The following is a 15,983-nucleotide window of genomic DNA, read 5'->3' on the forward strand; positions in this document are numbered from 1 at the left end:
GAGAAGTTGGATTCGTGCCAGGCCGCCAGAAGGCTCGCGCAAGCGCGCAAAGCCGCAGCTGATCAGTTGCCCGCGGCAGCGATAATGTCCGGTGTGTTTTTGCTATTGTCTTGACGAATTACGGTATCGCGAGCGAACAAAGTTTTCGTCGAGGAATCGAGGCATCGCGTAGAGGGCCAAGAGCATTGCCTCGACAAGTATTTACGTTGTTCTTCGTAAATGGGCTCGGCTTACGCGATCCTAACCTAACGCACGCAGCGGCTGGGTAAATACGTGGTGACGTGACGTTTGAGATTAGTCAACGCGAACCAAACTTCATTTTGTACCTCGAGAACAGGCCGTCCGTGTTTTGTCGCGAACTGGTTGCGCGCCCGATATCTCGAATTATGGCCGACGTAAATTCTCAGTGAAACGTCAACGATAAAACGGAGGAAATTTTTGATCAATTCGGACATAAAATCGAAAGTGTCCGACGACCGGAAGGGGAACCATTGGGACGAAATTATCGGACGGCTTCGATCGACGATCGTTTTCCTCGCTGTTCACCGGTTACCATTTCCGAGGTAAATACAACCGCTCCGGCATTTTTTGTTATTCGATTACGAGACTGCACGAGTGACACGTTTCCTCTGTCACGTTTCGAAGTAATTTATTATTCCTTTATTCGCGTGCATACGTGACGTTTCGCAGGCTTCGTTTTGTCGTTGGTTGTGTACAGAAACAAAGTCACGCGACCAGATTTTTTTTCAACTGTTTGGTAGGGTTAACGAGAATGTTAAAGAAAGGAGGTTTTCGAACAATGGGAATCGAATGACGAGTATAACGTAAATGTTTATACTCTTGGAGAGTGGTTTTGATGATAAGGAACGTTCGTCCGTCGCGATTGTTTTGTTCGGTGACACTGACTCCATTGCATCAGCCGGACACCTCGTATTATTTTGTTTTTGATTAATGGAACTATGTGCAGTGGGTGTAGAATGTATTCTATGTGTAGAATATCATTGTTTATAAAAAAGAAGATAATAAATTACAATTTCACATAGTTTTTTTTGGAAATTCATCGATGTACGAATACTTTCTACACTTTCAAAATATTTCGGAAAAATTGTAACGTGTCTCACGAGTCGCTCTGTACGTGGTGGGTATGAGCTAATCGCTCGTAACAGACGTGTTTGTTTCGACAAATTCCACGCAACAGTAGCGGTTTAGATAAGATTATACAGACAGGCTGTTGCTGCAGGTGACTCATGTATGTATCGAGAGACGTTCGATTGTGTCGAATCTGCATCATCCACTCGATACGCGAGTCCGCTGGTACAATGTTACGCTAATCTAAACAGTGCATAATTAAGTAAAAGAACATTTTCGTTCCACTAGTATGGACTTCACGATCGAAATAAAATTTTTACGACCTGTTAAATCGTTGAAAAAAAAAATGTAATATAGATTAACATTGCACAATGTTGCGAAATTATCTTACCTCGTACACGTTCACTGATAAAACAAGTCGGACGAGTGTCCACGCTGTTACTTCGTTACATCGCATTAACCGACCAGACGAATAACTTTTCGTTTTATGCATCGACAAGTAATATGCCTCGCTAATGTTCGATCTTATTTGTTCAGCAGAGAAAAATGAATATCCAGACGCCTTACTTGGACGCCATTCAGGGTATACCCGGCGCGACACCCGGCGAAAAGTACAAATGGATAGCGAAAGTGGTGAAGGAACGATTGGTGGAGTGCAACAGTCTCGAAGGAATCATCGAATCAGAAAAAATCCCGCAGTTACTCATGCCCCTGGTGCAAGCACAGGCTGCCCAGATGCTGATCAAGAAGGACTCAAAGAACATGAGCATCTACACCGCCATCGCCGAGGCTCTGAAATCCGAAGACGCGACAATAGTAAACAAAGCCTTGCAAGCCTCGAGCTTCTTCGACGGAACCAACAAGACCATCACCAACGTCCGATACTTCTTCGACCACTTATTCCCCTACGTTACCCTGAACACTAGATTGCGCATTATAAAGACCCTAGCCATCCGTCTGGCGCCAAAGGAGTCCGCCCTCGCCGAGGAATTCTTCGTCGCGGTCGCAGGCTCTTACGGTCTCGAGCAAGCGTTGCCTCTGCTACCAGCCTGCAGCGAGACCTTCATGTACAACACGATCGTAGAAAGGAAGATCGTTCTCAGTCGCAAACTCTTGGACACCATCTTCCACAAGAACCCCGACTTCGTGGTACGATATTTAAGATTGAGCAAGCCAAACCCAGACCGTAACACCAGGAACCTCCACCCAGTGAACATTCACGGGTGCGGAGACTTCTTGGGTGCGTTGGTAAAGAAACGACTGAAATCGTTCGTCGAGCTGTACGAGATGCACGAGAAATCTCCACCGGCTGTTCGTCTCAGCAACAAGGCCGCGGAGGCTCTCCTGAAGAACGGCAAGGAGTACTTTCGACAAAAACCAAAGCTGTATATTAAATTGGTGCCGTTGAAACTGGTCAGCGCGAAGCTCATAGAGTCCGTTTACTGGAAGTTGTTCCCATGCAGCGTCTTGGACTTCGACGCGGACAAGATGTTGGATTATTTACAGTACTATCCGAGCGAGAAGAAGCTCGACCTATTCCTGAACTCGTATCGCCGGGTATACGGGAGAAATATCCTCGACGATTGGGAGAGGGTGACGTTCCAGTTGATGAGGATGTTGCCCGCCGATGATCGAATCAAACAAGCGAGGATCAAGCTGGAGAAGGGGGACAACACGGCTAGCAGGATGGATTATAAGCATTGCTGGAGGTGTTACCTGCCTACCAAGGAATCGCTAACAATTATCAAGGAGGAGATAGCGAAGACATCGGAGATGGAGTGCAGGGCGGCCCTGATCTGCCAAATGATCTACTCCTGCAGAGTAAACAAGGACGACGACGCTTTGTTGGACGTTCTAACGTACACCAGGGACAGACACAAAAACGAACAACCGTGGTTCCTGATGAAAGTGTTCGAGTGCCTGTTGAGCCTCTACGATCTTCCCCATATGAGCAGCAATCACTGGACGGTTCTCATGGACGTCATCATGCGAGCTGTGGTGAAGAAGGAGCTGACATCTATGAACATAACCGGGATTAGGATGATCGAGGCAGCTATTCACTACAGGATCATCTACGACCAACCTATAGATCAGCTCATCAGCGTGCTCGTAGACGTGAAAAGCTCGCGATCCACTGGACACTGGAATATTCTCAGAAAGTACCCTGAATACGAGAGAATGTGCCTCGACGCCTGCCTTGATGTAGTCTCGAAATCCTACAACTCCAACGAGCCTCCCTGGAAGAACAGAGATGGAATAATCTACGACCTCTGCAGCTCCATCTACGAGTTCAACGAGCACCACGTGAACCACAGCCAGAGCCACAAGCACAACGCTCGGATAGAACGGATGTCCGTGAACAACTATCCCTGGTTGGTGAAGGAGATCGAGAGGATAATGCAAGGGAACGACGAGACTGCCTCCTATCTAACCGGCAGTTTTCGATTCTTGCTGAAGAAGCACGAGAAGGAACTCTGCAAGCGTTTCTGCGCGGAGGAGAAGACTGCGAGCATCGCCGACATCGAGTCAGGAGAGGCTCTCGCCCTGCTGAAGAAGCACCCCGAAAGCATTCTGTCCAAGTGGAAGGAGTATCTCGACGAGTGCCAGGACCATTGGTACTGCGTGGGCCGGCAACGTTTCGTGAGATCCACGCGCTGGTACAACGACATCCCCACGAAGTTCGTCGAGCAGTGTCTTCAGGATTTAACAAAGAGAAAGAAGGGGATGGCTTTGAAGGTCCTGGCTGTCCTCGTACACGGCGAAACGTTCACAAAGATCATCGAGCCGTTGATCCCCGAAGAGAAGACGATCGATGTTCACCACGAGGACGCTCAGAGTGATTATGTCCTCGTGCATGACGCCATCTCCGGCATCAAATTCGCGAATCCCCCGGTACCGTTGACGCTTATAGGCAAACTATGCGCCGGTGACTACTTGTCGAGCGCTCTGCTAGCTCTGACAAACGTCTGCAGGAGGACCTCGCTGATGACAGTCACGAACTTCGCAAAGATGTTGACCAGCCAGAGGGTGTCCGTTCGAAAACACGGAATTAGGTTGATGCACATGGTATCGTCGCGCGACCAGCTGCACGACTTCCTCCTCTCGCAATGGAAAACCGAAGAGCACTACTCCATTCGAGAAGTTCTATTTAATAAAGCTAATGACTTGTTTCGGGAAGAACCCGGACCAGCCACGTGGGCGTTGCTGAGTCAAATGATATCCACCTTCACGGCGAAGGACGTGGACGCTATGCCCAACGTGATCAAGGCAATTTCTAAGATACCCGATGACTACCTCGAGGACTTCGTCAAGCTCGTGCTAAAGACCATCGACAACTTCGCGGAAGCTGGAGTTCCTCAAGAGACTGTCACAAAGAACATCAACTCCTTGCTGCAAAGCATCAACGAGGCCATATGCAATCTTCTACCTGAAGAGTTCATCGAGCAACTCCTACGAAGATTTCTTTTTCATCCCGAACAGGACATCTCTGGGCCCACGGGAACGTTCGTGCTCGTCGCGTTCCTGCTACCAGCCAAGGATAAACTGTACTCTCGAATGACGATCTTCTCCAACGTCTTCGTCGAAGCGGTAACGAACCGTTGGAACGTACCGCATCCTAAAAAATCGCACTTTTTCCCCGTGAATCACGCCGTTCAGGAAATCATTACCAAACTAGTTTGTTTCGCCATGCACGTGTACGTGGATCCGCGACTGATCGACGAGACGATGAAAATGTTCCTCAGCGTCCTCACGCCGCAGACTGACGCCACCTCTTACTTGTTGATGGTGTTCGCGAAGGAACAAATGTCCGTGAAAACGCCCAAGGAGTTCGGAGCTAAGTTGGGCCAAAAGTTGCCCGAATTGATCGCCATTTTCTCGCCACTGTTCCTCTTCTTTGTATCCGACACGCTTTGGAGCTTCCTCCTGTCGAAACCTTTCAAAGATTACGAGTCGGAGGACAGTAATTTGGGGATTATCGAAGGACTCGCGGAGACTGGATCGATCGAGGCTACGTTGATGGCGGTTAAATTGTTAACTCCTGTTAAGTCCAAGGACTACGTGACCAGGTACGACCAGTTGGTAAGGAAGTTCACCTCGTGCGAGCATCCGGCGATCAGGAGTCTTATGTGTAATATTCTTAACAAAACCGGGTACGATGACTCGCCCGATGTATGAATTAGGTTCGCGAACGAATTCGTTGAACGGAACAATCGATCGATGGGTGCAGCGTACTTTTAATGTGCATCCGAGCAACCGTGATGAATGGTTGGTATTTTTTATTTTAAGAGGAGGAGTAACCATGAGAAACGGAGCTATATTCGACATTTTCTTTTACAAAGACGATTTACTTAATGGATCATCTGTTTGCTGGCGTTTGTTATACGTGTATCGAATAATAAAGATATAATTTTTATTCAGATTCTTTTACGTAAAGTAGCGATGCTGGAACCATTGCGCGCCAAGTCTTTTTCGAACGACTGTCTAATAGGTTTGGTTAGATTTGAAATAAAATACCGAGCGTTTTATAAGCAATTTCAATTTGTAGAAAATGAGAATGCCTGGTTTTTTATTCGAGGTTTAATCGTACCCGAGAACCCCGATCGTTTCGTAATGGTTTCATTAAATAATATCTAACTAATAATTACTCTTTCATTGCTCGATACGCGTGTAATAAACTCCAGGAAACAAATGTTCCATTAAGTAAATTGTTTTCGAAAAGAAAATTGTCAAATACAGCTACGATTTCCATATGGGATGACCCCCCATCCTTTATGCTAAAAGACTCGATGAAAAACAGACGATACCGCAATTTATTTTGTCGTCGAACGTATTTTTCTACTGAGCGCAAAACGTTTGTCGCACACTTAAACATACTATTTAATGTTATTACGATATGTACATATATTGCATTGCGAAGCGATATGTGGATTTGATACACACGATGGAACAAGATTGTTTCTCTACAACATTTTTTGTATGTATACATTTGGAATTTATTAAAAGCCGAAGTTTATGGCGAGCAAAATGTTATCGTTATTGTGTTTAATCCTTTATCGAGAGGTTTTAAGGCACTCACGTGATCCATCGAATCCTGTGATGAAATTTGGGCATGGCGTGTAGACCGTTGTTCCAGCTGGGGTGTTTGGCCAGCAAGACCATCCGTCGAACGTGATTGGACAGTAGGGCTCTAGAAAGAAACGAAGATCCATCGTGAAATGCTTGCTCGAACCGGATACTTTTCACTTTCAGTTGTTCGCTTTCTGATTAATTTGAATTTCTTTTGTTTTTGTTTAAACGGTATTTTTATTTCATTTGATCGTACGTTTACAATCACGTACAGTTACGTACTCTGCATGGTAACAGTTTACTATTTCGATTTTTAAAACTCAACTGCAGCTACTATTTCAAGTAACTTAAATAAATTTATGGAAATTTACAGCTTGTTGACCGTTAAACACACTTTATTCGTGTGTATGTGATTTATTGTATTCGCTACGTCATCGAATATCACGTATCTTCGTGAGTTTTATCGGGCTCGTAAAATGTTCAGAATTCATCTCTAGCATATCCGTGATTGTAAGAAAGTAATATCCGGTGTTCTTTTCATTGAAACGTCTCGAGACTACTGTCACCTGACGTATGCACTGATTCTTTCCTTTCTCCGCTATCACGCAGGCTTAATTAAAATAGCAATGTCCCGTCTCTTTGTCCCGAGAACGACTGTGGTGGACACTTCCAAATTGCGCCTCAGGGCTCGACTTAATTCGAGATAGTCGACTGCAATAAAGGTCAGTTCGGAGGACAAATTGGAGAATTCTTCCACGAAGATTCACGATGGCAATGAAAACAGTCTCCTGTAATATTCTGGTTACGCACGGAATGCTACTTTCGCTGCATTTACGTTGCGAAGAAAATTTTCCTTCTTTTTTAGCGGTAGATGTACTTTCGCGGAATATTATAATGCTTCCGGAAAATTTTTAATTAATTCCTTCAACGTAAATTCTCGAAACAAGCATACAACGTGCACGAAGTATCCTCCTTCTCTCCCTTGGTAATACGAGTTTCATTGAAACCGTTTGGTGGTACACGCCGAATGCAACAAAATGTAACAATATACATGTCCGACGCATGTATCCGCCAATTCCCTCATAATGCACGAATTAATTGTTACGTGTTCGATACGAAACGACAAATCTCTCGGTGAATATTACATGTCGACAAACGGAGATGTGCTCGACGATCACTTCAGGTAAACATTCCTTATGTTGCGAGATAAATTTTTTGCGACATATCTTAAATAGAGACACTCTCCGACTCCTTGTTATCGCGGAAAATATCGGATCGAACGAGAGTAACGACAGAATCGGTGTCTATGGGCACGCTATACGGTTTCTGATCGATATTTCCTTTTATATAAAATCCACTTGACATATTTTCATTAAAGCTAAATCGGAAGTTAAAATTGCTCGACGAGAAACCCTTTAAAAATCTGAAAACTCCGAATACGGACTATAGAAGCAATCCTGAGTACGTAGAATAAAACTTGACTCGACGTCGAGCATCTTCTATATAGAACACATTTACAAGGGGGTAGTTATGTATTGTCACGAGTGGACCGCGGATTTTCGAACGTTTATAGAAAATTCGAAAAACACAAAATTATAGAAAATATTAAAAGTAATGTTCATAATATAATATTTGCAGAGTAAAATAAAGTCCTATTTAGGTTCAGGTGTTGTAGGTAAGTTTGTCAAGCTCTGACTTTCGACTAAGATATGCTAAAAATATGCAACGTCACATTCCGATTACAAAATATCCATTTGCGTAAAGATATATATAAATACCGTTTGCACCGCGTCTTGGTGTTGTTTATCGAGGAATTTTCGTCGCGCTTCTAACGAGGTTCCTACCTAACAACGAGCTTAGTAAGTATCTATAGTAGCGAATAAGGAAAAGTGCTGCTGAATATGGAAAGAAAGATAAACGATTTTTGCTAAATTATTTGTTCGATGAAAATTACACTTTGAATAGTACAATGAACTGCTGTTAAATTGAATAGATGAATAAATAGTAGCGCGGTATTCTTATTCGTCAGTTATTATTCGAATACAATTTTGGCCATCTTTGCTTATCGAAACCATACTATTTCTATCGTGAGAAACAAGGAAAATATGAAGGTAACCTGTTCTTAACAAGATACCCTGTACATCGACAATACCCATGTCAAGGGTATTTGTCGATTCTTTTCTCGAGACAACATAAACGACTACTTGTTTTCTTAATATTAAGTGTAGTGAACGAATTGCCAGTGTTAAGCCTGTGTTTGTAGAACACCTAGAACTCTTCTCTGCTAGTATCGGTATAATGATTCCTCATTGCTACTTTTTAAAAGTTGATAACGTTATCATCCTCGTTGATAAAAAAAAATGTAACGTATTACTTTTTACGGTTGATAAGATTTTTTGGCTAATGAGCAATACAATGCTGAATTACAATGCTTTGTGTCCTTTTTACATACCATAAAAACAAACCTACCGTTTTCCTCCAGGCAATTATAACGTGATAAAAGTTTTCGTGAACGATAATTTTGTCCTCGTAATCAGTTTTAATTATACGTGAACTTCGTAAACAGTAAATCAAAATAAATCATATGGTAAACTATCGATATGATTTAAATAAATCATGTAGTAAACATGAACTATTTTCTTTAGCATTACAATTTTTTATTATTTTACTGATTACGAAGTAAAAATATAAACATAGAGATTATAAGAAAATATACTCGAATTGCTACTTGTGAAGACTAAATTTTATTACAATGTTACAATTTTTAATTATTACACTAAATGGAAAAATATAAAAATAAAAACAACGAGCTTATTTTTTTTAACAGTGATATCTAATCAATGCACAAAAACAGAACCTGTCAAAGAACGCAGGTGATTATAAAAGCAGTGAATATAGCTGTAGCTAAACATGAAACCACGATAGAGATAGTGCCAGTGGAATAAGAGAACCGAGCAGGATCCTCCTCGAAGAAGTAATCCTCGAAAATGAAACTCTCGATCGCGATTGCAGGCAAAGAGGAAATCTAACAATAATGCATCCGAAGATACTATTTCTCGTCTTTGTGTTCATCTATTCCACCCACCAAAGCGAGGGATACAGAATTTTATGTCTCTTTCCTTACAATGGACGAAGCCATCAACTCATGTTTGAGGGGATATGCAAAGGACTAGCGGCGAGGGGACACCAAATCGATATGATCAGTCATTATCCAACGAAAACACCCATCGCTAATTACACTGATATCGTCGATTTAGGAGGATCGATGTGGAATGCGACCAACAGCCTTTCCGTAGATATTACGAAGTCCCTGCATAAATGGATCTCGTACTATGTTATCCGGTACTTCGGTGGTGAAATATGCGAACAAATGGGCCACGAGAAGATGCAAAAGTTCATTCGAAATGCACCTAACACGCCATCGTACGATTTGATACTTACCGAGGTGAATATACGAGCTAATCGAGTTTACTTAGAAACGTCTATTAATTGAGTAATTACCATTTCCTTGTTCGTCAGTCTCGATACATATGCTACCCACTCGAACTAGATTATTCGTAAGTTAATATTGTATAATAATTATAATATAGTAATATCTTTAGTTCAGAGGTTAAGGTAATTAATTTCTGTTCTTTTGAAATTCAAATAAATCATGTCTATAATTATATAATATAATATATATATATATATATATATATATATATATATATATATTTTTATGTACGTGATTATATATTATATTATTATGTATATTTATAGATTATATCAAATATATCGCAAAGAACGAATTATTATTCATATAAATATTGACTTATGCGAGATGTATAATAACTCGTTCTGTGTATACAGTATATTCGATAAGTTTACTTCAATAATAACTCTACCATAATCTCATTTATTCGATTCATTTGAAATTTTAAAATTCGGGAAGAATTTCATGGAAACTTTTAATATTTATATAAAACTAATAGAACCCAATATGGTTATCAATTATTGCTTACAATAACCGTAAGGCCTGAACGTATCGATACTGACGAACAGGCGTCTGTCCACTGCTTGCCACTTCTACTGTTTTATTCCATTCATTGACGTTTCTCGATTTATTGTAGTATTTCGGCTCAGGTTGTTACCTGGGATTCGGCCACTACTTGAGAACGCCCGTTGCCACCGTTCTGTCACAGATGGGAAACGATTACGTGAACATTATTGCGGGCAATTCCTTAGGCCTTGCCTACCATTCCGTGAACTCCAACGCGAACCCCGAAATAACGACGTTCTACGACCGATTATGGAACTTACTGTTATGCACCCAGTATTTCCTAGAGTACTTGTACTACTCGTCGGTTCACACGGCGATAACGAGAAAGTACTTGGGTCAGGATGTACCCGACGTCAGGGAACTGGAGAGGAACGTGTCGTTGATTTTCGTGAACGGGCATTTCAGCATGTTTGGAATTACAACCCAAGTTCCAGCGATCGTGGAGGTCGGCGGTGTGCACATCGAGGCTCAGAACACCACGTTGAGTCCAGTGAGTTATAAACGAGGACTTCTCAGACATTTTATTCATTCTTGTCCGTACTTGTAAATTCGAACTATCGAGGTCCACGTGGGGTGGTTCGGTGGGCTGATTTGAAACAATTTTTTCCTTTGCAAAAACGTCGGGTGATGCTTCGTTTTTTAATTATTAACGAAGCACCATCCGACATTTTTGCAAAGAAAATTGTGATTCGAAATCGTCTCAGCTACCCTCCATTTTGGTTCTAACACTAATTCTGGGACACCCTGTATACATCAACGTATTTCCACAAACATACACTTGGAAGCATCGAACTTATCTATTAATTTAAACAAATGTCTTCAATAGACATAGAGGGTAAGTATATAAACGGGACTGACTGTAGTTCTGTACTCACTTTTCCGCTCCTAATGAAAATATTAATCCCCCATCCCTAATAAACACGCGTGTCATTACAAATACTCGAGGAGCAGAGTGTAAATCGTTTCTCAATTTGATGACTTAGGCGTTAAAGACTTGGCTGGACTCCGCGGAGCACGGTGTAGTGTACTTCACCTTGGGTTCAATGATCAAGATCGAAACTTTGCCACAAAACGTGTTAATCGACTTGTACATTTCGTTCGCGAAGATTTCGCCAGTGAGAGTTCTAATGAAAGCACCCGTCGCCGCGAAACTTCCGCCAGGTCTACCCAATAACGTGCTCACGTCCCCTTGGTTGCCTCAGATACCTATCCTCGGTGAGTACAAAAACATTATAATTCATTTTGTTGAATACGTACAAGACGGATCCACGGTGGAAGCTCGTACGAAGCTTTGTCGCAAGTTACCCGGATATGGGCGACAGGACTTTCGTCGAGAAATTAAAGAAATTAATTTCGAAGGCGTCAGATGGTAATGAAAATTAATCTGGATAGGACTCGTGAATTTTGTGAAGTTACAAAAAAAAAAAGGACAAGTGTTAAATTATGTAATCTTCGAGTAATTTCGAGACAAAATTTGAACTCTGTAGAAATTTCGATGAGTTGATAGAATTTTAGAGTGATCGGATCCTATTCTTCGCAGAACACAAAAACACGCGAGTGTTTATATCGCATTGCGGTCTTATGGGTACCCAGGAAGCGATCTACTTTGGAGTTCCCGTAATAGGGATACCGATGTTCGCGGACCAGTACAAAAATATTAATGTCCTTCTGCAGAAGAACATGGCGGTTAAGATAAATCTACATGACGTCAACGAACGTTCCATGACAGCTGCGTTAGAAGCTGTTCTATACGAGCCGAAATACAGGTGGGCGTATCTTTTGTTCCATTGTCCCGTATCTACGAACTTGATTGCATTCGAAATATCTGTTTCTATCTTCTATTTTTTATATTATTATTCATCTTTAAATCCGACTTTTCTCGATGAAAAGTTTCCGAAATTCTCGAATGCTTGCATCGGATAGTGATTGTGCCTAAAATTTTAAATTGTCACGACTTCGATTACTCACAATTCAGTTTTCTTTTTTTTTTTCAGGGAATCCGCTGAAAAGATGTCGAAACTGTTTCGAGATCGTCCGATGCATCCTCTGGACACCGTTGCGTACAACGTCGAATACGTGATCAGAAATGGACCGGACTCCTTGAAATCGCGAGCAATATACTTGCCATGGTGGAAGCTGTACTTAATCGACGTTTTTGCTTTTCTAATCGTGTGCATCGTTATCGTCGTTTCTCTAACCGTGATCCTGTCGAAGCGTTTAGTCAGGCATTACTTCACCGTGGAAAGTAAAAAGAAAGTGGATTGAAACAAAGATGTCCAAGTATCGATAGGATGTTAAGAATTTCCTGCCATCGAGGAGTGTAGAATCTGACGGACTTGGAATACGTGCACAAAGTTTTCTTTTTTTTTAAACGACAGATCTGTTTTTCTAGAGAGTATAAATAACCAGTAATACGTGCCACTCGTATGTAGTGCCACGTTATGATATTATGATTCTATCACTCGTAAGATATCAATTTCTTACAGTATACTTTTGTATAATTAGGATTATTGTAAGTATTTATTTTAAAAATTGTTCAGCGATAGGAACGAATGAGTGATATTATCTCAAGCGGATATTTCAATTTATTCGCAATAAATATATGTTTGGATGTCGATATGTAAGTCTCTTGCTGTTAGTGGATACCGATTATAGTAGTTTCAACAACTGTATTCTGGATTCTAATCATGGGATCACCACTTTTAAAATTCCTTGAACTAATCGGGAAACCGTTGTTTCGGGAAACGAACCAGAAACAGTGTGGATCCTGAATGAGTGATAAGTCGATGGAACTGCTTGCACAGGCGAGATAAGCGCTTGCAATGGCTGCGGACCAGCGACACGGTCGCTTTTAACTCGATTAACGAGCCAAGATCGACGGCGTATAATTGATCACGGGACCGCGTTTAATTGTATTAAAAATGCGTAAACGTTTTGACAAGTTCTCGAGAACTTATTAAAGTTTCACGTCAGTCGGCGAACTTGATGCCGTAATTCTGTTAGCTCGAGTCGGTGTGTACCATAGTAAGTACTTCCGCGGTGCTACAGCTCCTTCCACTTGAAATAAAGGGTTCTCCGAAATGGAAAACTCATCGTTCGTGTTTATTTTTGTAATCACGATTTCATTGAAGATTAAACGTTCAGATTAATTATTATTATTATTTCCAGTGCGAACTACATTTCAGAAGAAGTAAAAAAACAAGTTCTCGGAATCGAGAAAAGAAAATCTCTCTTTTTCAGGCGTGTCTTGTTGATAACAAATTGTTGTTATTTTGTCACCTGAATCATTTTCCAAGGATCCCTTACACGTAAACACGAAACGATCCAGAAACGAACATTCATCACGAAAATGACACGTTTAATTTCAGACTTTCCAGACAGCAGTTTTTACCTTTCACGAAGTTAGGTCACCGTAGAAGAAAGAACATGATTCCGCGTTACGTTCAAGCGCGGGAAGAGTGTGTGCGCTGTACGTAAGAAAATATTCCGTGAGAAATTGCACTTCCCAAGGTACAGGTCCTGAAGACAGTTCCAACATCCAACATTTCATCGAAGAAGAAATTTTTCGCACCGTGATATGCATTGGAGTGAATGCTGCTAAATGTTACTCGCTCGAAGTCGCATAACCAGTTGTATATTATTGGTTGTATATTATATTTTTACGCAGCGATAAGGATGCAAAATAAATAGGTAATTACAAATTTGTTTGAGAACTTGTACAAGAGGAAATTGAGTCCTTATCCTTCGAAGAGAAATGTGTGTCGAAGAAATTTCTACACTTCACATTTCTAAATTTCACATTTTCTTATTATAATTGCATGGATAGACAAGATCTCAATGTACTATGCTGCTTTGAAAAGATGGTTTCTGAGGTATCCACAAGTGGAAAAGGAGCACCGCAGCTACATATATTGGCTCGAGACCAATGGTCGACGTCTTTATGCACTTGTCACGAAGCCTGCTGTTATATCATTCGATGTGTGAACACGTTAGGTGTTCCACTGGCCACCGACAGAGGTCATACTAATTCCTGTTTGGTTTTTGTTTGTGTGTTTTTATAATGCTTGTTTTTACATGCTAGCTTCATTCCCCCGTATGTATTGTACTTTTCTGATACTTTTTCTTACAAGACCCTCCTCTTTCTTCTTGCCTTATCATCTTATTTTTTCCATTACTTTTATGTTACGCCATAGGCTTTTCCTTACTTTATATTTATTTAGCCATACCTTGACAAAACTGAGACGGACGCCCGGGATTCGAACTCGGGCTCTCACAGTGTAGTCGGCTACGCTACGCACTGTTCCACCCTTCATCACTAATTCCTTCCTTTTTTTTTTTTTTTTTTTTTTATTTATTTAAGGTGCATGGAGAGAATACATAGTTAGCTTCTTCTTAAAGTGTTTGAATTACATAACTTTGAACAGACAAAAACAAAAGAAAATATATACAACTTCTACAAAATTATATTGTTTGTTTCGACCTTGTCCTTATCTATTTGTACGCACCTTGACCTTCGTAGTTTCATTACTTATCGGTCACTGTTTTTCAATTATATTCACTTATCATTAATTTAGTTGTTACCGAATGACAAACGAAGCTTTCGCAAATGTTTTACGCGGGAAATTTAACGGGACGAACACGAATGTGTCATTTTCGGGTAACAAGATACGCATGTGAGAAAATTGGTGACTTGGTATTTTTTGCTCGTTACACCGTGTGAAGCATAAATCATATGTTTATAAAAATACATGTCAGTAGAGTGAGAAACATACGGTGAACAAGGTTGAACGTAATGCAAATTTTAATTCAAAACACCGTCGACACTTGAGACTCCGTCAAAAGGAGCAATGAAAAATTGAAAACGTATTCATGAGCGAGTCAGCGTTATTAATTATGCCAACAGAGCGAGGAAATGAAATTTAATTGTAATGTAAATTTTTATTGTAAAGATGTAAGAAAAGGTAGTTCCAAGAAATATATAATAATAATAATCGGGACTTATAAGTCCCGTGAGTAAATAAAGAGTTAAGTAACTGATACGGTGAGGCTACACAGCATTGATCATGACCATGACTCGATTAACGTGTCACATAGCTCGGGTGGATAGAATGAACCCGAGCATTGCACGTAGGCCTATTACGTCATTTGTTGTTCAATGAATAATGGTACGTGCTTACGTAACAGATCTAACATAACAAAACGATGTTTTAAATTGGCTAGCGATCAAACAGTAGTTGTCGGGTGCCGCCAGGAAAATTCTAATGATAATCGCCCGGGTTTAACTTATCTAGCGATCGCTGCGCTGCTTTTATTTACTTTAAAAATTAAACGACTTTCTTGCGATGGTTTTTCTTTATGTTAATCTACGCAAAAGTATTATTAGAACGATTCGGGGACTTTTTATGTGTTTTCCCATTTCGAAGGATAGACGTGAATTTTAGTATGCAAAGGTACGGAGAATTTCATAAGGATTTCAAAAGCGTAAGCTCGAAATTTATTAATTAGATATGTTTTAAGATAATGGAAATTCTGCGACGTTACCAATTTCTTTTATTTCATTTTTGTGAGGTAAGGGAGCCAGTGGAGGACACTTTGCCCCGAGTAAATCGTCCTCGAGTAAAATGATAATTAGGAAAATACCAAAGCGACAAAGATGTGGGATTCGAAGGCATTCAGATCGAAGAGATTAATAGAATCTCCTCGTCTCCAGTTTTACGGATTGATCTGGTACATAAGATCAGCTCGGGGACACGGAGACACCAGTGGCCATTGCTATATCCTCGACTTG

At 40.9% G+C, this 15,983-nt stretch overlaps 2 protein-coding genes across 13 annotated transcripts in view; one reads left to right on the forward strand and one right to left on the reverse strand.

Annotated features, from left to right (window-relative positions):
- Nucleotides 1–15,983, reverse strand: part of LOC128887126 (calcitonin gene-related peptide type 1 receptor-like) — a 121,364-nt gene that overhangs the window by 29,741 nt on the left and 75,640 nt on the right. For 9 of the 11 annotated variants that reach the window (XM_054142637.1, XM_054142640.1, XM_054142639.1 and 6 more), the window contains one exon: nt 6,167–6,277. The exons of the other annotated variants lie outside the window; for them this stretch is intronic. In XM_054142637.1, coding sequence (XP_053998612.1) covers nt 6,167–6,277 — 111 coding nt within the window. The remainder of the gene's footprint in view (nt 1–6,166; nt 6,278–15,983) is intronic. 11 annotated transcript variants of the gene reach the window in all.
- LOC128887109 (uncharacterized) lies at nt 23–6,133 on the forward strand. 2 transcript variants are annotated; one of them, XM_054142605.1, is made up of 2 exons: nt 23–563; nt 1,630–6,133. In XM_054142605.1, exon 2 carries the CDS (start codon nt 1,636–1,638, stop codon nt 5,263–5,265), a length of 3,630 nt encoding a protein of 1,209 aa, XP_053998580.1. In that variant the 5' UTR covers nt 23–563; nt 1,630–1,635; the 3' UTR covers nt 5,266–6,133. The 2 variants fall into 2 exon arrangements, with proteins under 2 accessions (XP_053998580.1, XP_053998579.1); XM_054142604.1 differs by having other exon boundaries at nt 24–563; nt 1,627–6,133.

The sequence above is a fragment of the Hylaeus anthracinus genome, unplaced genomic scaffold, assembly GCF_026225885.1.
Source record: "Hylaeus anthracinus isolate JK02 unplaced genomic scaffold, UHH_iyHylAnth1.0_haploid 11985, whole genome shotgun sequence".
Taxonomy (NCBI): Eukaryota; Metazoa; Arthropoda; class Insecta; order Hymenoptera; family Colletidae; genus Hylaeus; species Hylaeus anthracinus.

Coding starts and splice junctions, on each gene's coding strand:
- LOC128887109 (XM_054142605.1), top strand. CDS start 1,636: ATGAATATCCAGACGCCTTACTTGGACGCCATTCAGGGTATACCCGGC.